At 35.8% G+C, this 22,548-nt stretch overlaps 1 protein-coding gene across 1 annotated transcript; it reads left to right on the top strand.

Annotated features, from left to right (window-relative positions):
• Positions 1 to 802: 802 nt before the first annotated feature.
• NAA35 (N(alpha)-acetyltransferase 35, NatC auxiliary subunit) lies at positions 803 to 22,251 on the top strand (the record flags this gene model as incomplete). The annotated part of the gene is made up of 20 exons (XM_010194352.1): positions 803 to 946; positions 2,031 to 2,064; positions 3,500 to 3,614; positions 4,684 to 4,758; positions 6,387 to 6,554; positions 7,351 to 7,417; positions 8,120 to 8,163; positions 8,760 to 8,810; positions 9,628 to 9,711; positions 10,015 to 10,129; positions 10,641 to 10,819; positions 11,833 to 11,892; positions 12,992 to 13,098; positions 13,329 to 13,395; positions 15,371 to 15,469; positions 16,745 to 16,923; positions 18,574 to 18,710; positions 19,942 to 20,009; positions 20,250 to 20,390; positions 22,103 to 22,251. Coding segments are annotated over exons 1-20 (2,063 nt in total), but the record flags the coding sequence as incomplete, so codon positions are not given.
• Between the last annotated feature and the right edge of the window lie 297 nt (positions 22,252 to 22,548).

Raw genomic sequence — 22,548 nt, 5'->3', positions numbered from 1 at the left:
TTGTTAATTGCCGATGTCACAGAGAGCTTTGATCAAGCTGTTTATAGTTCACCGCGCTCCGAGGTGCCTCTTGCAAGACCTCTAAGTAGATAAGGGGAGACTTGGCATTGCTGATATCTGAAAGGCAGACTGACTGGTAAAACGTAAGTTTCTTCAAGGCTGCACTGCGTTTCTTGAGATTGCTAAAGCACAAAAGCTGTTCAAAGGTAACTGATCAGTGAAGTTTAAAAATTATATTCCCGTCTGAAGTTGTTCAGCATTGCTGCAGTAATATTGATATTCCTTGCTACTAAGTCAGAGGAAATATGCCTATTTTCACAAATCTGTTTGCATATACTTTGTGCAGATGACAAGCTTGTGTGTGGTCAGTTTTACAGTTCCTTCTATTTAATTTCTTTCACAGAGCAGCGGGAGGACATGTATATTTCTAATATTGTAAAACAACAGCAGCAAAAATTTGTGATATCTGCGTCATTGTAAGAGGATTTCTTGGCATTGTTTCCCATTTTATTTCCAGTTTGACATTACACACTGTATTATCATGCTGTACTGAAGTTTTGGAGTCCTTAGTTTTTGAAGTTTCATAGCCTACAAGCTACTTGTAGAAAAACAGTGATTAAGCAAATAGTTTTTAAAAAGGTTTTTATTAATAAGTTTTTTGAGCTAGTATTGTCATGGTAGCTGTTTAAATGAAATCAAATTAGTTAGTCTCATTTTCTCACCTAATTCTTGAAAAGAAAAAAAAACTACTCCCATGAAGCACTTTCTCAAATTTATGCATAATGTGCAGGGTCTCTGATACAGGTTTAAAGGTGCAGTATCATGGTTATGAAAGCGTCACTAGAAGATGATGATGCAGGATGGGAACTCAGTATGCCTGACAAGATGGAAAAGAGTAATACAAGCTGGATAGATATAACCCAGGATTTTGAAGAAGCTTGTAGAGGTGAGTTGTGCTGCTTTTGTTCTGAAAAAACTTGGAATCCTTTGGAGGACTAAGCGTAGTTCTTTGATGCATTAAGCAATAGTTTGACCCAGGTTCAAGCTCCAGATGAACGAACTACATTGATTCTCTGTTTCCCTGTGTTTAATTTAACTGTGAGATTGGAAATAGCAGAAGAACTTCACCTTGTTAAGCTCTTCCAGATTACAGAAATATCTTTTTTAACTTAGGCTTTTTTGCACCCACTTCTTTTCTTTGCAAAGATTTCTTCTAATCTCTTCTGCCAAATGGAAACATGATTCATCATTCACCTATGCAGAATCAATACCTTTTTTTACTGTATGTTTTTGGATCTATAGGGCCCAGTTACTTATTCATTTAATTGATCAGTGCATCATTTTTCATTCTTGAAACAGTGCTGAGCTGAGAAGGTATAAGGCATCCCAGTCACAGAGAATTAGTTTCTTCCATTCATCAGTGCCTTTATTGTTACTAGATTTCAGTGCTAGTTTACTGTGACTTTTTCAGCTGATTTTATGATGACATTAGGGAAAAATAAATATAAGTCTGCAACTTACCAGACAGAGTATTTTTTTTTAATGATAACCACAGTTTGCTTATGTTATGTCATCAAGTAATTCCTGTATATTAGTGATACACCATTTGTGTAGCCATCAAATACCTCTACAGGCTTCATTAAAAGTAATAGGGAGAACCAAGCCTTTCAGTAAACTCCCCTGGAAAAAATTAGACATCTGTATAAAGGAGCACAGAAAACTTCTCTCCTGTGTTGCAGGCTGTTCAGATGCTACTCTTTGGTAATTGTAAAACCCCTTTAACTGTTGGAATAACAGAGAGGGAGTAGGAAAGGCTGTGAACAACTGGATTTTTTTGGACTTTCAGTTTTGAAAGTGCTTTGTTAGTAAAAGCAAATGAAGGTGGAATAGGAATGTCTGGTCTGCTTCCCGTACCTTTTCTCTTTTAGCGTAAGACAGTTTGGTAAGTGAAAAGACTTATCCTGGAAAAGTTTTGCTAGAGCAGTGGTTGTAATGATTGTAATTATTTATCCTGTTCTGTTTCTTTGTAGAACTTAAGTTAGGAGAACTTCTTCATGACAAGCTGTAAGTATGCCTGTGGGACAGTTCTTGTTTCTAGATAGGATTACTTATGTTAATGTTCACTAAGAAGCAAGTCACACAGTATCAACTAAGCTTTTTTAAACTTTAAATAAAATAATTCAAGTATTCAGAATGTCATTCATCCTCAGCAGTATGTATATGACTCACCTGTATGAATACTGAACATTTCTCATGGTGCCAGTATAAATTACATTCTCAGTTAATCAATGTAGTGTAAAAATTTATAGCACTTCTTATGATCAGTGGTGTTGACACTACTGAACTTACTGAATTATATTATGTGGACATGCTTTTATAAAAAAATGCCAGAAAGACTAAGCTTTTAAATTTGGTTGCCTCAAATGTCACTAACTAGTATAGGATAAACAGTCCATGTGCTTTAATGTAACGCTTAGGTGACTTGCTAAAATGGAAACTCAGAGCTCTGTAGACTAAGAAAAAAAAAATTCAAAAAAATGCATGTGCTAATGTCTTGCTGAATACATTAAAGAATGACATGAGATTAAAATATTAAAGATAAAAGTTGTTTAACCACAGGAGTCTGTTCACTTGCATAAAGAAAATAGTGCTTATTTAAGACTAATAGCTCAGAAAACAGAAGCACACTATTAAGTGCAAACCTGCTTAAACACGTGCAGGGCTGTCAGCAAGTACTTAGTAGAATCAAAGCACACTTCTGAGATATAATTTTATACATAAGAGCATTTCAGAGCAAATAATGCTTTTCAGAATTAGGATGTGAACACATACCGTTTTTATGTAATAAAGGCTTGTGCTTGGCAGTTATGATGCATATAATGTATACCAAAAGTGAGGCACTATTCCCCTTCTTCTATAGGCCAGTCCTGCAAGTTCTTATGCCCTGACTACAAGCAATTCATTGTCACATGCTGGGTTGTTGGGGTTTTTTTTGTAGCAGTTTTCTTAACATGCCCATTTTGAACAAAGATGGTATACTCAATGTATATTGTTGTCAGTCTGTGTCATGTATATTGCCATTAGTTTCTGGGGGACGTATCTCACTTGGGTCTTTGAATGTAGCACAGTAAAGAGCAGCTTGTTCAGTTAATACCAGTTTACTCTGTGATTTTTAAAAAGATGTTATTATGAAGTGTATAGAAACAGGTGTGTATAGCTTTAGTAATGGGATATTTGGCTCAGGAGTGTTCTTCAGCCTTAAAAAAAAGGCAAAGAGTTTTCTTTTGGGCATCTGTTTTCTTTCTTGCTTGTTGAGAGATCGTCAGATTCCTGAAAACCACTATCTCTGAAGATCAATAGTAATGTTCACATACCTTACCTTATAATCTGTAGTCAGAATACAGTGTACTTGGTTTGTCATCATATTTTTTTATTGGTTTGTGAAGACTGTTTTGTATAAAATAATTACATTCAGAATATGTTCTTTTTATGTTCTTAGTTTTGGTCTTTTTGAAGCCATGTCTGCCATTGAAATGATGGATCCCAAGATGGATGCTGGTATGATTGGAAACCAAGTTAATAGGAAGGTTCTTAACTTTGAGCAAGCTATTAAGGTTTGTGTGACTTTCCTATTTTTGCCTGCACTGTCTGTAACAAACTATGAAACAGTTTTATCAAATTGCAGTTAAGCACAATTAAACATAATTAGTGTTTTCAGTCTTAAATTTGATATAGTCTCTTTTTTTATTTTGTATAGTTAAGTAAGAAATGGCCTGTGATGATTACCTTTTTTGTTAACTTCATTATCACAATGATGCTAACTCTCAGTGAAAAGTAGTGTGAAATTGTTAGATATACATAACCTCAAATAAATAAATTTCAGAAATGGTTTTGCAAGTCATCCTATGCTTCCCCAAAATGTGTGTTTTATATTAAGTTGTATTGATTAGTCCTTTAATATGAATGGAAACCAGCTTCACTACAAAAGCTGGAAATTAACACTTTGAGACTATCAGTTTATTAGCATTGAACAGAAGATCACTAATTTAACTCTATTTACGGTAATGATTAACTTTTAACAAGGTCAATTGGCAGCGTGAGGCTGAAAGACTTATAGTGGAAAAAAATAGTGCCCTCACTAAAGTTATTTTTTTACCATGGACTTTCTTTTGAATGGACTAAGAGAACTCTGTGTAAAATATTGGCTAAGTCATGTAGAACGTATGCAGAATTGCATACATTGGACAAATAAAATGAAAGAAGTAGAGTTTCTGCCTTAGTCTTGACCTTGAAGGCAGTAAAACTCTACAAGTATCTGCAGTGTAAAAAGCAGTCTTGAAAGAATGGGTCCTGCATATTATTCCTTGTTCTGCATGTTGTTTTGTCATTTAAGTATTGACAGTTAACTGGCTGTAAACTTTTATTGGCTAGTCATAAATTGGAAATTTTACTTTAGCTTTCTCTTTGAATATCTTTGTTTGGTCAGTGTTCAGCACAATGATGAGAAAGCAAAGTTTTCTCCATAATTTGAGGCATATGAAGCTGATCAGTAAAACTAGTGGCATACAAGTATTCTGAAGTCTTAACCAAATTTTAATTTTGTTTTTGGCTGTACAAATAATAAGTTGTATTTTGCCTATAGGCTTTCACAATCTAAGTTTTTTTTTTTCTTTGTTTTCTAAGGATGGCACCATTAAAATAAAGGATCTTACTTCACCTGAGCTGGTAGGAATAATGGATACCTGTTTTTGTTGTTTGGTAAGCATTTCTCTGCTCTTACTGTTAGAAGATTTTACTTTCAAAGTATAATCCTTCAATCCAGTTGAAAAGAAAAAAGCAGTAGAACTCAAGTAAAAAAGATTCACCAAGCAGAAACTACATGCTTAGTATTTTAATTTCCATTTAAATATTTGCATTGGCTATTATAAGAGGCATAATTTTGATTTTTGGATCTTGTTTTAATAAATCATTATGAAAGAACTGGTAGCATTTTGAATTGCAGGGAAACTTCAACAGGCCGCAAGCCAAGGTGCTGCAGGAGCTGGGATTCCCATGAGAACATTATTAAGGGAATAAATAGCAGCTGGGAATTATACAAAGGCAATCTTTAAAAGACTAAACTGTGTTATTATTAAGTATAATGGGACCTTGGACCAGCATAAAAGTAGAAGTTCAAAACGCAAAGCACTGGGTGCCTGGGTTACGTTGACTGTAACACTGGTTGAATGGTATGCATGGTGTGTGGCAGGGACACCTGGCCATAAAATGGGACGGGGGGGGTGATGGGAAAGTGCTGTAGTATGTAAACATCCTGATTGGCTGCATAGTCGGGTCCTTCTCTGTAGCTATAAAAGCTGAGGTAGAAATTAAAAACTTCACTTGGCATTCATCTGCTGAGTCAGTTTCTTGTTTTCAGCTCACCGCATTGAATAATGTAAATAGAATTATTTTGGTGTTTGACTGTGTTGGAAAGTGAGTGTGGAGGTAAATGAGCAGTGTGCTATAAGTTCTTTACAGCCAAAATTAACAGCTTGCAAGGTGATTTTGAAGAAAGAAAAGATAATACCTAAATCCATTCAGAAAGGAAATAAGTGAATTATCAGTTGCTTGTTAATTGTGATTTTTTTTCTATGTATATGTCTTAATTTCCTCAGTAAATTATACAAATTATTTTCAGTTAATCTTTAAAATGACATAAATAAAATTACGTTGGTTATTAAAAGAAATTTCAAATTACTTCAAAAAGACATGTAGAGTGACAGAAGTCACTGTATACTTGATATGGTGTAACATAATGTATCTTCTACACCCCCAAATACTGACTTTTTTTTTAAAGAGAGAGTAGTTGTACTGAAAATCAGATCCTACTGTATTTTATGCTATTTCAAGATAGAAATAATTGTTTAAATTACTGAAGCTTTCCCTGTAGCTTAAAGCAACGTGAAAGTAGTAGAGAGAAGGGATCATGAAAATAAGCTGTACGTTGTAGAAGAGAAGATGCAGAATATTGGTGGGATGTTTCCTAGCCACTTGCATTTTTCATTCAGTATTTATATAAAGGAAGCTTATAAATCTGATGGTCTCTTAATTTAATGTCATGTCTAGGTCACAGACCTTAGACCTGAACTTTGTGGAAAAGGTCTATCCAAAACCAGAGTTTGATAGTGTTACAGGATTTAACAACTTACTGCCTGCCACAGCCAGCAGATGAACAAAGGTTAAAGGTTGAGAGATCTTCCCTTGCCCTTTTTTTGCTAGATGGAAGGTTGTCATGATTGGGAGTTCCTTAGTGACTCACTGAAGCACAGAAAGATGGAAGAAGAATGGAGAAAGAAAATTGAAGGCTTTGCTGTCATAAGTAAAACATTTAATATTCTTTTCCCTAGATAACATGGTTAGAGGGGCATTCCTTGGCACAGACAGTATTCACTTGCCTTTACATTCATAATCCAGACTACATAGAAGATCCTGCTATGAAGGCTTTTGCTCTAGGGATCTTAAAAATCTGTGATATCTCCAGAGAAAAGGTTAACAAAGCAGCTGTTTTTGAGGAGGTATGTGTTTCAGTATCTCCTGTTGTTAAATGTGTAACATTATATGTAGACTCCATAACGCAAATAAAACACTGTATTAGCGGAATTTGTTACTGTTTGATTCAAGGATATGGTAGAAGCAGAAGAGATCAAGTATTAGTCTTGAACTCTTTAAAACAAACTTTTCTTCATTGAAGGTGTTGCATACTCTTTTCTGTGTTTTACTTGAGTATTGAAGTAAATATTTTACTCAAGAAGCAGTGCAAGTCTTGTGACTAACCATTTGAAATCAGTTTTACTTGTGGTTTTCTTCCTGCTTAATTTTTTATTTTTCTACTTTAGATAAGCCTGTTTCTTGTCTGAAATGTCCATTTAGCAATGGAGTTAGAGTCTGGTTTTCTGTGCTCAGAGCAATTTTTGTTTTCTCTGAGCTTATACAGGTCACTTCTTACTGATTCTATATAAAGTTGATTAAGTAGTACTTTGCATCAGTAGTTCTTGTGACATTTCAATAAGGTGGCACTTGATGATAATATGAATAGAATACTGATATAAAGGATTTATGCAGAAAGTAATTACCCCAAGCTGGACTGAGGCAGGAAAGGCACCCAAACCATGGGTGTATTCAGTGCAGAATAAAACCAGACTTTTATACTTGTTGTAGTTAAAACCAGAACACCCCTAAAAAAACAACATAACAAACAAGAAAACAACTCCAAAAAAACCAAAACAACAAAAAAACCCAACTTGAAAATGTAACTGCTGCTATTAATATTTCACTACATGGTGCATCTTTGATGTTTTTGGTTTTTTTTAGGAAGACTTTCAGTCAATGACTTATGGATTTAAAATGGCCAACAGTGTGACAGATCTTAGAGTTACAGGTACAGTTTGTCCTTTTATTGTATCTGTCTGTCAGTCACTTTCTCTTTTGAGTATGTTCGTTACTCTCAACCAAACTTAAATTAATTGGTAGGAATCTCAGATGGTTTTTTATTAGTCTTGTGAAAATTGGTGGCTTGGTAAAAAGAGAGATCAAACTATTTTTCTTTTTCAGCTTTTTTTTTAAATGCCTGAGAAACATAAGTGCATCAGCCAGGTGGTTGGGCATACACTTATCCAGGACTGAGATAGAAACCATTGGAAAGCGCACTGCTTGTGTTCTACTTCGCTGCCTTACAGTTTGCTGTGATCTAAACAGATTGCCTTTGAGGAAAAAGCAGTGTAGTAGTGCTAAAGCAACGAACACATGTATTTGGTGCATACATAAGTGTGCATGTTAGCCTTTTGATGCGCTGTTTTTCATGCATACATGAGCTTTCCATTGATGATTTTTTTTTTTAAAAACTTGTTAACACTTTAGGTTTGGATTAGTCAGTCTATATTCTGATTTGTCTGTTGTTGCAAGGCACTTCCACCCTCCCTCACAGAAATATTTTTTGTCTAGTCTTCAGCTAATGGGTGTGTAAAGCACTGCAAAGCTTGATTTCCCCCCACCCACCCCCAACCATCAAAACTTTTCTGCTGAGTGATGTAGGTATACCTAGGAATGCTTTTCACCTTTAATTGTACTGTGACTCTTCCAGGTATGTTAAAAGATGTAGAAGACGACATGCAAAGACGAGTGAAGGTATATTCCTTATGTTTCCTTATGTTTCTTTCCTGACATAGGTTTGGGAAAGGAAGTTGGAGTAAGATTATGAAGAACGTGGCAGTTGTTTGTGGTGTTTTGTTTGGTGTTTTGTTGTCTTTTTATTTTAAGAACTGCCATAATGATTTATGTAACATGCTGATAGTTTGTTTTCTAGCTGAAGATGCTGAAATCTTTAGGTCTTTGTAAACTCTTTAGTAGTTGCCTCACCAGTTATAGACGGAATTATGATGTAGAAGATAATTTCTGTGCCCCAGCCCAGTGCTATGTGCTTGACTTCTGGCTTTTATGCAGATATACTCTGCGATGTTAAATAAGTCACTTAATCTTCCTTTAACACAGTTTAAAGTATAAAACGTGTGTACAATTTCCTGGCTGGTTTGCAGAGTGGACTGAGTCTCATTACTGTAGGAGAGTCTTGGATCATTCAAGTACATAGTTTATATATTAAGAAGTTTTGAACTGATTTTTAGGTTTATTTAACAGGTGGGTGTTCTGGATAGAGTAAAGGGATTTTGTCAGCAGCCTCCTTTCACAGTTTTTAATAAATTATTTTAAATTCCTTTACCTTCTAGAGCACTCGAAGCCGACAAGGGGAAGAGAGAGATCCAGAGGTTGAACTTGAAGTAATGAATTTTCTACTTTTTTAAAAAATTGATTTCATGAATTAGTACTTAATTACTTTAATTAGTAGCTAACAGCCTGTGAGAAATGTTTGCCATCAGTGTGGCTACTACTGTCATGTTTGGGCTGCCCTGAACCATGCCCCTGAGCAAATCCCAGGCTAGCAGGTAGGCTTTTATGCTTTGAAAGGGTAGAGTTCTGGATCGATCCCAATGCTAGAATAGTGATGCTGCTGCAGTTCTACCATTTATGTACCTACCTCTCAAGAAAAAGACATTAGCAAAGTAGGTGGTCTTATCTATCCTGTACCTTCTTCCTTTAGTTCCTTCCCAGCAGCTTTTACTGCTGACAGCCTTACTGTGCTAAGGGAGAAAGTAGGAAGAGAAGGCAAAAGCAGTTTAGCCCTTTCCAGAAAAAGGGGTAATTGGTGTAGTTGATGTGGTTGATTTAGAAAGGTGTGTGTTTCCTTTCCCAGTAATGTTGTTTTCATCAGAAGTGTACTTTTAACATAGATCCTCAGCAAAAAGGAGAGAAAATCAGTTTAATAATTTGTGGTAATTCACTTAAGGTGATATTTGAATGGCATTTACATAGGAGCTACCTAAAGAGCCAGTGGTTGTGCTTTACCCAAGATATCTTAGTATTTTTGTTAGTGCTTTTCTGACAGCAGTACACATTTCTTCTATAAATTCTGAAACTTCAGAATCAAACTTATTTTTAAGACTAGAGAACATACTTCAATAAATCTATAAAAGTTTTTCTTAAGTTTCAGGATTCAGTGCGTATTTTTTAGTAATTTGCAGGATATTTTTATTACAGCATCAACACTGTTTAGCTGTGTTCAGCAGAGTCAAGTTTACCCGGGTACTACTGACTGTTCTAATAGCATTTACAAAAAAAGAGGTATGTTGATTTGGTGTTTGTTCACATTGTGATCCTGTGAAAGTCTCATTTTCTTCGTTCTCTTAAGGTCAAGCAATTGTTCTGTAGGTTCTGCAGATATGAATTGGTATTGCTGTAGATAAAGTGTTGGATATGGTCTTATACTGGCAACCATTCAGTTTTCATTCATTTTTAAAGAAAACATTTAAAACATACAATGTACAAACATTAGAGTCCTAATGTTCTTTTTTTCTGATACTAGTGTTAATGCTGTAGTCAAAATACATTGTGTCATAATGTGAATAACTCTTACTTGCCTTTCAGACAAGTGCAGTTGCAGAAGCTCAGAAACTGATGACTCAGGCTGCTGACTTGCTTTCTGCCATCCACAATTCATTGCATCATGGTATCCAGGCACAGAATGATACCACTAAAGGAGGTATCAAATTTTACCAGTACTTTTCCTTTCTTAAATGTGCTGTCTTGGTGAACTTCATTGTCTGTGTGTATTAAAAAAAACCACTGTTTACTTTGAACTAATAATACTCTTTATACAAGATGTTGCAGATTTGCATTATTTTATTTTAATTTTATTTCACTAAATGGTATTTCTCTTGAAAATGATACTATCACCTCAAAGCTAGAGATAATGTGAACTTTTGATAAGGTGCATTTGCACTTTGAGTGAGTGTATATGCCATTTTAAAACAGGGAACACCATGTCTGTACAGGTGTATTATGAGGTGTTAATGATTGGGTTTTTTCAATAGTAATAATTGTCTCAGTTGGGTAGTTAGTGTCTCTGGAAGCTAACTGTCAGTTAAAAAGGTCATTTTGTCTAATTGAACAGTTCATATTATACTTTCAAGTTTTAATTAAGTTCTGGAAACACAGCTTATATGCAGCTTTTTTTTCTCTCTCTCTCTCTCTTTCTCTCTCCCTTTCATTAGATCATCCTATTATGATGGGCTTTGAGCCCCTTGTTAATCAGAGATTGCTGCCACCAACTTTCCCTCGATACGCAAAAATAATTAAAAGGGAAGAAATGGTCAATTATTTTTCTAAACTAATAGACCGGATAAAAACTGTATGTGAAGTAGTCAACTTAACTAATTTGCACTGTATACTGGTAAGTGACAATATTTCTTATTTATAGCCAAAGATTTTAAAATGTAACTTGCGAAAAATCATTCTTTGTATACATATAGTGTTTCTCATTTGGTGCAATTTCAAAATTGACTGTCTGTCTTGATACTTAATATTTTTCTCTTTTTTTGGACAAAGATGTTTTATTCTCCCATACCTCCCATTTTTCCCATAATCTGTTAAATAATTAGGCATGTTAGTGGTGAAGCCAAAGCAAGTTAACTTCCTTGCAACTCTTTCTTCAGTTCAAGAGCTGCATCTGCAGTAGCAGAACATAATTCCCTGCTATACTCCTGGGTTTTTTTTTCAGATTCAGTAAGCAGTACTCTGCATATGTGCCTATAACACAAGAGAACATTGAATATGTTTGTTTAAGCATGTGATTCCCTGAATATGCATAAATGCCTACTTATGTTCTTTCCTGAATAAGTGATGTTATTCTCTGCCTACATTTATTAGAAGACACTTAAATACTTGAAATACTTTTTATCATCCATGTGTTCCCTGGCTGAGAAAAGAGCCACGGTTACATCAGTTAGATCAAGCATAAAGCTTGTCTTCCTGTTTCCTGTTAAATTAATTAGAGCAGTGTTTGCATGAAGCATCTGGTACCAGTTATGTAACAAAACTGCAGTGTTTATCTGATTCAGTTATGTTGTGATCTTAATAGTTTCACAGTATCTTTTTTTATTATACTATCATCCTTCTAATTGTTGCATCTGAAGGAGAAATTTCAGAAACTTTTTTTCCTGTAAAATAACAAGTAATCGCAGGAAAAAAAAATTCAGCTTCATAATAGGTTGTTTTGTTCACATTATTAATGCTTGCTTACTTACAAGTTGTATAAGCTATGCTATGTGTATATATGTGTGTGCATACAAAATACAGGTGTATTGACGCAGTTGTGTATAGTTGTGTATATATAAAAATGTAAATGTGTGTGTATATAAATTATCATATTAACCTGAATTGTCTTTTTTCCTAAATGTGAATTAGGATTTTTTCTGTGAGTTTAGTGAGCAATCACCATGTGTTCTTTCAAGATCCCTGTTACAGGCAAGTCCTAATCTGTCTCTGAATAGAATACTTCTGCATTCATCATAAATATGGATTCATCTTTTTGTTTCAAATATTTAAAATATTTGCGTATCACCTAATAATACATTAAGTGACAAAAAGATTTCTTGAAATACTTAAGTATTTGGTATATGGAGGCTTATGTCCTGATTTATTATTTTTAAAGCATTTAAATATTTTGTTACTTAGATCATGTTAGTACATGAAACAGTGTTCTGTTCATGTTAGAACAGAAAGTGCTAAAGTTTTTTCTTTGCCATAAAGCTGGGCCTTGTATATACATTTTATTGCTGCCTGAATTTGTGGCTGGTATTTGTATTCATCCTCCCTGTTTTTGACTGAATTTCATGGATAGACTGCCTCTATTGCTGCAACAGTAAAATTGATGGTTAGGGCAGAACGGGCTACTACTTTTCTTCTCACTGCTTCACTTACTTTGAAAGTGTATTTTATTCCTTAACTCAAAGTAAAATACACTTCCTTATAGAAGGTTTTTATTTGAATAGGGTGTTTGGACATTGGAACTTCTTTGTTTAATCCAAATTAAACCATGTATAGAGCTGATGTAGCGTAACTATTGGCGAGTAAAATGTTTTCATAGTGTGTCTTCTGACTTTCCACTATATGTGTTTTTGTAGTCCCTGTGGCTGCCTGACAGCAGACTTTTTTTTTCTCTGGCTGCTCAAGAACCTTATAATGAAGGGACACAGCACTTGTGGAGGAAAGCAGAATGAGCATCAGACATGACCTTATATCTGCCTCTAGGGGAACCACATAACATACGTTTTATGTTAATCTTGAGAAGCATTAGTCTGATTAATCATCTTTAAAGCCCAAGAAATAAAATAATTTTGCATGATTCATTGTCTTATGCAAGTAACAAAGTTGCATTTTCTGTAATGGGAATATGATGGAAGGGACAGATTTCAGTATAACTCTATTTCTGAGTTTGTGACCTTATACCTAGCTGAACCATTCAGTTCTTAAGGCAATCTTACAAGTTTGTGTTTTCTATTAGTAATATTTAAAGCATTAGTTTTAACTTAAAGCATATTTCTAAAACCACTTTCACTTTCAGACAACTTTTCTGGTTGATAACAAGAAGGTGTTTGGCACTCACCTCATGCAAGACATGGTAAAAGATGCTTTGAGGTCTTTTGTGAGTCCTCCAGTACTTTCTCCAAAGTAAGTGGATCTCGAGTTTACTTGCGTGTGTTTACATGTCTAAAGAAAACATACTTGCTTACAAAAGCAAGGACAGACACATAAAGAACATAGACATTTTGTACTTACTAGTGCTGATACATAAAGGAGTAAGTTGCTGTTGCTGCACTGATATTTCTTTTTTATTTTTGTGCCACACAGAGTGATGGCATTTATATAAATATATATGTACATGGATGTTTCCCTTTTAGGTGTTGTCTTTATAATAATCACCAGGCGAAGGACTACATTGATTCCTTTGTGACACGTTGTGTTCGGGTAAGTGTTCATTCCAATTACAACATGTTTCTATGAATATTAGCATTTTGAATATTTGCTTGTTTGAAAATAAGACCAGGTTTTTGTAGACACCTGACCTGAAGGAGAAATTGGAGAAGTTGGGCATCTTAAAATGGTTAACACTTCTAAAAAAGCCACTTGTCGTGGTTTAGAGGTGGGCCAGCCACTAAATCCTGGACAGATGCTCTCTATTAACCTCTCTTCCCTCACCAGAAGGGAAGAGAAAAGAGAATGAGGGAGAGAGACTTTACGGGTTCGAAAATAAAACTAACAGGTTTAATTTAAGCAATAATACAAATACTACAGGATAATAATGTAAAATAGGAAAATAATGAAATACACATAGATATAAAATCCTCCCACCTCCCTCCCCCAATAACATATACATCACCACAGGCTCTGTGGAGCAGGGCACTGGAAAACTCCCAGACCAGACCCAGCAGCAGGTGGGAGCAGGATGCAGAACACACAAATCAGGATCAGAGGCAGACGAACTAAGAGGGTTCTGCTCAGACTTCAGCCATTGCAGGATCGAGACGGATGGAAGGGTCAGAGCTGGAAGGGCTCCAAGATGGAAGAAGGGTCGAGACCCTCGTGATCCCTCAGCTTTATACCGAGTATGTGGGATGGAATACCTAGTTGGTCAGTTTTGGGTCCACTTCTCCCCCCCGTAGGCGCAGACAGAGCACCCATGATGAGACAATTGACCTTGAGCTTCTAGCAGCACATACTGGAAAGACTTGCTGCGAGTTTCAGCAAGTTCAGCCGCCTAAAGAGACTTGAGCTGAAAAGTAACATCGCTAAATAGAAAATTAGTTCTATCTAGCTCAAATCAGGACATCAGTATAATTAATTGCTGGTTTTTTCCTGTACTATGCTTGAAGATTCTTCACTGACATTTCACTTTATGGGAAATCTACACCTACTACTCCTTTATAGGGTAGTTTTGTGCCACAAAACAAGTGCATAGCACTAATAAAAACAAAACTATTTTTACATTCTCCACTTCAAAAATTTAAAAAATCATTTTAAAGGATTGAGTTACTGAATGCAGCACAACGAAGAATCTAAAAAAGAATTAAGTCATTTAAATTGACTCAAGCCCTTAAGATCATCTCCAGCTGTTAGCCTAACACTACCACGTCTGTGACTAAACTGTATCTCTAAGCACCGTATCTACCCATCTTTTAAATGCCCCCAGAGATAGTGTCTCTGCCACTTCAATGGGCAGCCTGATCCAATGCTTGACAACCATTTTGGTGAAATTTTTTTTCCTAATATCCAATCTAAACCTCCCCTGGTGCAACCTGAGCTACTTCCTCTTGTACTATTGCTTCTTACTTGAGACAAGAGACCAACCGCCACCTTGCTACAAGTAGCTGTAGAGAGTTGTAAGGTCTCCCCTCAGCCTTCTTTTCTGCAGGCTGAACAACCCCAGTTTCATCACCTGCTCCTCATGAGGCTTGTGCTCTAAGCCCTTCACTGGCTTCATTGCCCATCTCTAGACATGCTCCAGTGCCTCAGAGTCTCTCTTGCAGTGAGAGGCCCAAAACTAAACACAGTCTTCAAGGTGTGGCCTCACCAGTGCTGAGTACAGGGGCTCATTTCCCTGGTCCTGCTGGCCACACTATTCCTGATACAAGACAGGATGCTATTGGGCACCCGATCATGTGGATTTAGGCATAAGAAATACCACTTACTCCAAATGTTCTGTTCTAATCAGATTCCTAAAGGATGCTCACTCAATGTCATGTTGACTTGTGTACAGAGAAATAAACTCTTGGATCACTCCAGAGGGCTTGCCTGCCTGCCAGCTTGCTGTCCATAGGGAGCCCTAAGGAACCCACCTCCTACTGTAGATATATAAAACAGATGCCTAAATAGACATCACGGTACTCCTCATGTAGCTTCATAGTTGTGTTGAAAATCTAAAACTACACTTTGTTTCTTTCAGCCATTCTGTAGTCTGATTCAAATCCATGGACACAATAGAGCCCGTCAGAGAGATAAGCTGGGTCATATTCTTGAGGAATTTGCCACCCTTCAGGATGAGGTAATGTCCTAGGGAGCAGGCCAGCAAACTTCTTGCCAGGTATATTCCTACCAGGGTGGAGCAAGTTGATACTAGATTCTAGATGAATGAAGCAACTCCTTTGTTTGTTCTAATGATTTGAGGACAAGGATTGCTAAAATACAGCCCAGGAAGTCTGTAAGATGCATCCAAAGACTTTGTTAGATCTGTTGAACAAAAAGGTATTTCATTTTTTTAAGATTAACTTTGTCAAATGAGTAGACTTCAGGGAAACCTGCTGAGATGTCTGTAATTTAATGGTACTCCACTGTTTGTAGTCTGTATGGCACTTGTAACTCTGCCTGCAAGATGTAGCCAGGGAGAGATGGACGAACCATATTTACAAGACACCTTTGAAAATTCAGTCTTGCAGCTGTGTAAGATGTAAATTGCAAAATTTTATAATGGCTTTAAAAAATATATTTAATTTAAATAATAATTCTAAAAAATATGTGCTCCAGCTGATTTTGAACATTCCTCAAGAATAAGGAGTGAAAGATGACAGGGGAAGATATATTTTTACTTGCTGGAAATTTATTCCTTCAGTAGTGAGAGGCATGACATAATAAAATATTTTCCAAGGTGTTCATGCTAAAGAGAACAGTCAAGGAACAAGTTGGAGACTAGGGGGAGATTTTGTGTGCTTGAGCTTTTCTACAGATGGTTTGGTTGAGAGTTTGTTGTGGTACTGCAGATGAAACACACTGGTTTATTACTTGTAACAGGTTATATGGATTAGTTTGTTCAGGACTACTGATAGTATTCCAACTGTGGGAGACATCATGTCTTCCGTAGAATTAGTTTTTAAGACTGAATTGGTCGTAGCAATACTTCAGTTTCTCTGGTGGGCCACAGTGTGTTTCTTCATGTTAAGCTTATAAATTTAATTTTTCAATGCATTAAGTTTAAAAAAAAAAGTAATCACTGCCAATATAGCAAAACAAATAACAGCTTGCAGTGGGTTTTGAGTTTCAGTGCTCATGTGACTGCTAACAATCTGTATATAAGTACTTTTAAAATTTTAAACTTAAAAACCTGTTATTGCTGTATTACTGTATAGAATATGTTTTTTCTCTGTGCAGTAGAATTTACTTACAGTTATGTGAATAACTATTTCAGTCTTTTAATGGGGAGCATGACTTAACTGACCGTATTTGTTTTCAAATGTTAAGACTTTATTTCTGGCAGAGCTTGGATGCTGTTTCCGTTAGATGTTCTTCCTCCAGATGTCTGTTACTTTGCTCCCTTTTTCAATAGGCAGAGAAAGTAGATGCAGCACTTCACAGTATGTTACTGAAGCAAGAACCACAAAGGCAGCATTTGGCTTGCTTGGGCACCTGGGTCCTCTATCATAACCTTCGTATTATGATACAGTATCTTCTGAGTGGCTTTGAGTTGGAACTTTACAGTATGCATGAATATTACTACATATATTGGTAAGAGGATGCTTTATTGACAGCTGTTGGAGGAGGGATGCTCTCACAGAGCTATAATTGCAGATATTTAAAGGAGGGACTTCAACTATGATTTTTTTAATCCCAAGTTTGCTCAATGCAGTATTTAGCTGACCTAGTCACAAAATTACAAGTGGAGAAAAAAAAAAATCTGTTCATCTCTTTTCTGGCCTTGCTAGATAATGATTTTTTTTCCCCTGAAATAGTGATTCACTGTCTGGTTAGCTAAAACAGTATCTTCTAATGACACTGAGTGAAAAAAGAAAGCGGATTTTGGCAGATGGGAGAATGCAGGAGGAAAGTAATTTCCTGTATTTTGTTCTGTCTTTGTAGTACCAAAATCAATATTATTGTTGATCTCTATTATATTTTAAAATATCTTCAGAGTTTTAAGTTGTGGTTGTAATCTGGAAGTTGGCTGGGTAAAAACAACATCTTATTCTGTGAGCATATTTGAAGAACTGCTTTTAGGGAAAGTGATTGCAATATATGTATTCAAAATACTTTTTATTCTTCCAGTTTTATTTACACTAATTATTTTTCATACTTGATGACTTGGTCCAAAAGAGAAAGTATTCTATATAGTGTGGTTTTGATCCATCATTGAAAATTTGATGTTAAATTTGATGTTAAAGTGCTTCTATACTTTGGTGTTTTGTTTTGGTTGGGTTTTTTGTTTGGCTCGTTGTGGGTTTTTTCTGTAAAGCTACCAATAAACTCTTATTAGGTTCTCTTTCTGAGAAATCAGACTGGTTCAAATGATTTGAACTTCAGTGCATCTCGTTATGTTCCTGTGCTGTTTCATCAGTGGAATGAGCATTGAGAAAATCAGTACTCCAGATAGCTACCAGAAGATGGCAATATTCTTTAAGTAATACCAAGTTTTCTGTAAGACAGTATTTCACTTGCCTGCATTTCCCCACACCATATTAATAAAATCACTCTTAATTGGAACAGTTATGTCAGCTGCTTCATCTCCTTACTGTAAGTGAAGAACAAAAACGAGGAAATTTCTGAGGGGAAGTGTGCAAATAAAATACATAATTATTTTGCAGTATTTTTTCTTCTGAATTATGTCTTCTTATGAAATACTATTTCTTCTTCATGTGCTCCAGATCTGTAATTTCTACTCTTGTTTTTCCTCTATTCCTTTGATTTGAAATCAGTCAAGAGATTTATTGGACTGGCTTCCACTCACTAAGAAACTGTTCTCAAAAGAATATTTAAAGATTTATCTTAAATCTTAAAGAATTGCATGTGGATCCTGTGTTCCTGTGGGTTTAGCCCATTTATTTAATAGTTCATGGCTTTTTAATGCCTGAAACAAATAGATGAAAACCTTGTTTCTCAAAACTAATTTAGATTTCACTTAGTCTAAGAATCTTGCATACTCTGAGCTGTCTGTGGTTGAATCTCTAAAGCGTCTTTTTAAAAACAAAACCTAATGAACTAAACAAAAAACCCAACAGAAGCAGAACACAGACTAATCTGTTGATTTTAGCCATGACTAAGAAAAGTTATCCTTTACTATTAGTTCTTTGAGTAAACGACTTGGCATTCAGTGAGGATGTGTGCATTATGAATCTCTTTTTCACTGTAGTATGTAACAGCTACATACTGTTTTTACTGTAGGTATCTATCAGAGTTCCTCTATGCTTGGCTGATGTCAACACTGAGCCGTGCTGACAGCTCTCAAATGGCAGAAGAGAGAATAATGGAGGAACAACAGAAAGGCCGTAGTAGTAAGAAAACAAAGAAAAAGAAAAAAGGTATCTAGGTGTAGAGTGTAACTTTGACTTTTTTCCCCTTGGTGCAGTCACATAGAATTAAAATTCAAAACTTAATGCTTAAGTGGGTAGGAAATACATCCTAAAGTTTATAAAGGTTGAATGTGAAACTTTTTAACTAAAAAAGTCAGTTGCTGCATAAGAACTTCCCATTTATTTATTTCCTTACTTTTAAATAGATCTTTCAGAAAAGCATGAACTCATAACAGCTTCACCAATTGCATTGGATCCTGTGAGATATAATTAACAGGTCCAGAGCAGTTACCTTTGAAAAATGCAGCCTTTCTACAGTCTATAATTCCTGCAGAATTACGTTTTTTGTGACTGTAGCTAGAATCAAAGACTAAATTTTTAGCATATTTCTGTGATTTCTTTGGCTTCAGAAGGTGCTTAAGCATGTTTGTTTATTGTACAATAGTGAGTTGCCCTTTTTTCAATTCAATGGTAGTACTGTTCTGCAAAAGCCCATTTAGAAACTCATGCTTTTTCTGGTACATATGCATGAGAAAATATGAGAAATTCCCTTCCTGTATCATAGCACTCTGGCTCTGTGATCAGAATTGTAAGCTTGCTACCAAAAAGACATCCAAAACCAGTGCCTAAATAGCATTTGATACAGATTTGTTATGCCTAAGTGGCTACTAAGGTGGTGTTTTGGAATTACCTTAGCATTAACAACACTTTTCGTTCTTTGCAATTACTGTTTTGTGTATCCTTGTCTTCTTTTCAGGGGGAACAATTAGATACGAACAGCTAAAGGTCATATCAACTAAATTCCCTTGTCTCTAGAAATTCAGAAAATTACTGCTGTATCTTATACTTTTTAAAAAGTTGTCAGGTGAGGAGCAATTTGGCACTACTTAAAACACTCGAAGGTAAAAAGGAGATTAAAGGAATATTATCAGACTAAAACTATTTCTTATTAGGATTAAAATACTTTAACTTTTAGTCTTAAATTTAAAAGAATCCATAAACTATGCAAACATGCCTCTCAACTACAAGCTTTGAATTCTAGACTATTGTCTAGTGTTGCATAGTGACATGGTAATACCACTGACAGTCTGGACCAGTTTATTTCACTGACGGCAGTATGGTGTTCATGTTAAGTATGTCTTGAAATATGTCACTTTCTGAAAAGTTGAAAGAACTGTTCTGAAATTAATATCTGTACTATGTTGAGTAAAATTCTCTAAGTTTTATGTGAAATTTGCAGTTCGCCCTCTCAGCAGAGAGATCACCATGAGTCAAGCATACCAAAATATGTGCGCTGGGATGTACAAGGTAATTTATTTGTGCTCGCCGAACAGTGGCTTCCCTTTTTTTGTAGTAGGAATCATGCATATATTGCATGCCTTGCTTTCAGTGGGACTGGAAATTAAGTTCAAGTTGTATGTGATACGGTAAATTCTCTACTGTTTTTCTGTCCTCCCAGTTATAGCTAAATCATAACTTTTGTCTTGCTCACAGCAAAATATGCTGTAACACTAACACTCTTCACTATAGTTATCCTTTCCTTTACAGACAATGATTGCATTTGACATGGATGGTAAAGTAAGAAAACCGAAGTTTGAACTGGATAGTGAGCAAGTTCGATATGAGCACAGGTTTGCTCCATTCAACAGTGTTATTACACCGCCCCCAGTGCACTACTTGCAGTTTAAAGTGAGTAATCTTAAAACATGGTGCCACTTACGCTTTTATAAAAGTCATTTGCTCACCTGCTTTAAACACCTTTGTTATTGTAAAAAGAGCCTTTAATATCTCAAAGTTCATACTGAAGCCTAAATCAGAACAGCAAGGAATTCTAGCTTTAGTTGTGTGCAAGAAAAGTGCATTGCTTTGAATTCTTACTAAAGTTAGACTCTTAAATAATTGGTCTGATATAGTGGTTTGAGATGCTTGAGTTGGTTTGCATGAAAATAGAATCTCTTTAGTCTATTGACAGACTTTATGGTTGTGGTTTTTATAGCAGCATGCTTTTACTACTGCAGCAAGGAAACAGTAAAATGAAACAAAAGAAATTTTGAGTGTTAAATCACAGAAGTGTTGGTTGAGAGAGCCCTGTGGAGGCTTGTCTTGTCCAGTCTCCTTGAAGTAGCACTACAGATCACATCAGCTATGTCTTTGTTTAGCCAAGTCTGAAAGAAATCCAAGGATGGTGATGTATTTTTTTTCCAACCTCCTTTCCAACCTTCAGTCTGACTCAGTTACTTTTCCTGGTCCATTTAGTCTTTGTATAAGTTGATCGAGGACTATGCCATCACCTTTTTTTCCTAATATCTGGTCTGAATTACTCAATCCACAATTTGTGGCTTCCCCCTGTGTTATATTGTCTGCCATTAACAAGTACTATTTGTCTTCTGAGAAGTTTGTAGCTGCCTTTCAAGTCATTGTAGGCTGCTATTAAGATTACCCATTAGCATCCTTCCTGTTCAGCTGAAAAAGTCTGTGTCCATTGACCTCTCCTTGTGGGTTATGTGCTCCATGCCCCCAGCCATCTCCACATCTCAGCATCTTCCTTGAAATGAATGGGTCCAACCCTGGATGCAGTATTTCGGATGATAAATACTGAGTACAGGATGATAACCTTCCTTGATTTGCTGGCCATACTCTGTTTGTATAGTCCCATATAGGGCTTGTGTGATTTGTAGTGAGAGCACCTTGTTGGCTTGTATTTAACTTGGTGTTCACAGTAACCCTGCTACTCATGCAGATGGTTATTAGCCTCTACTAATTCGTGGAGTTATTCTGCCTCAGGTGCAGAAATATAGACATTTTTTGTTGTACTTAAATCTCTGTTGGCCAGACTTCACGTTTCTAAAGGTCTGTCTGAACTGAAACTGTACTATTTTTTATGCTAGTCACCTCCCCTAATTTAGTGTTATGAACAGCTGTAGTGGAAATTAGGACTGTCATGGCTTCCTCCTTGTCATTAATTTTTTTTACCCCTAATACAAAAAAAAAAATTTGGAAGTATTGAAATTATATAAAATGAAGTTTTGAACAGTTTCAGTATCTCACTTGCTGTAAACATGATTTGAGTAAAGTACTGTACACTTTTTTCTCCTGTTTTTCCTGTAATTTCACATACTGCCACATAGTACTATTAGATCAAATGAATAACAAGCTGTTCAGGAGAGGGATTATTTTATAAAGAGTATGAGAAGTTAATTGCATTTTGTGGCACTATAAAATAATCATTAAGCAGCGGTATTTTAAATAATTGTTTTCAGCTTCAGTATTACTTTGTAATTTATGTTAGCCAGATAATATCTTTTCTCTTGAATATAGTAATTTGTTTTCATTTAAGGTGGAAAAACTATTTGTTGGCAGGTGATTTTAATATATATTTATATATTTCTGTAATATGCTAGGAAATGTCTGATTTAAATAAGTACAGCCCACCTCCTCAGTCGTCAGATCTCTACATGGCAGCTAGCAAACACTTCCAACAAGCTAAAATTATTCTTGAGAATATTCCTAATCCAGACAATGAGGTAAGACTGAAATACTGCAAAAATATGTATTTGGATATAATATTGGGGTTTTTTTCAGCTGGATCTGCTTGAGATCTGAAGTATACTTCAAAATGCTGAGCAAAGTTGAGTGCTTTGATTAAGGAGTGGATGGAGGAGGGAGGTGGCATCTTACACAGTGGTTTGTTTCAGTACATTAGATAACATCATCAGAGTTGTGCTCACTGTTCCAAAACCTCTCCCTGCTGAGTATTTGTTGTGGTTTAGGGCTGGGCCGGCCACTAAATCCTGGACAGATGCTCTCTATTAACCCCTCTCCCCAGAAGGGAAGAGACAAGAGAATA

Source organism: Mesitornis unicolor, unplaced genomic scaffold, assembly GCF_000695765.1.
Source record: "Mesitornis unicolor isolate BGI_N332 unplaced genomic scaffold, ASM69576v1 scaffold13531, whole genome shotgun sequence".
In the NCBI taxonomy this organism is placed as follows: domain Eukaryota; kingdom Metazoa; phylum Chordata; class Aves; order Mesitornithiformes; family Mesitornithidae; genus Mesitornis; species Mesitornis unicolor.
The sequence above is the reverse complement of the archived record's forward strand: the minus strand, read 5'-3'. Positions and strand labels throughout refer to the sequence as shown.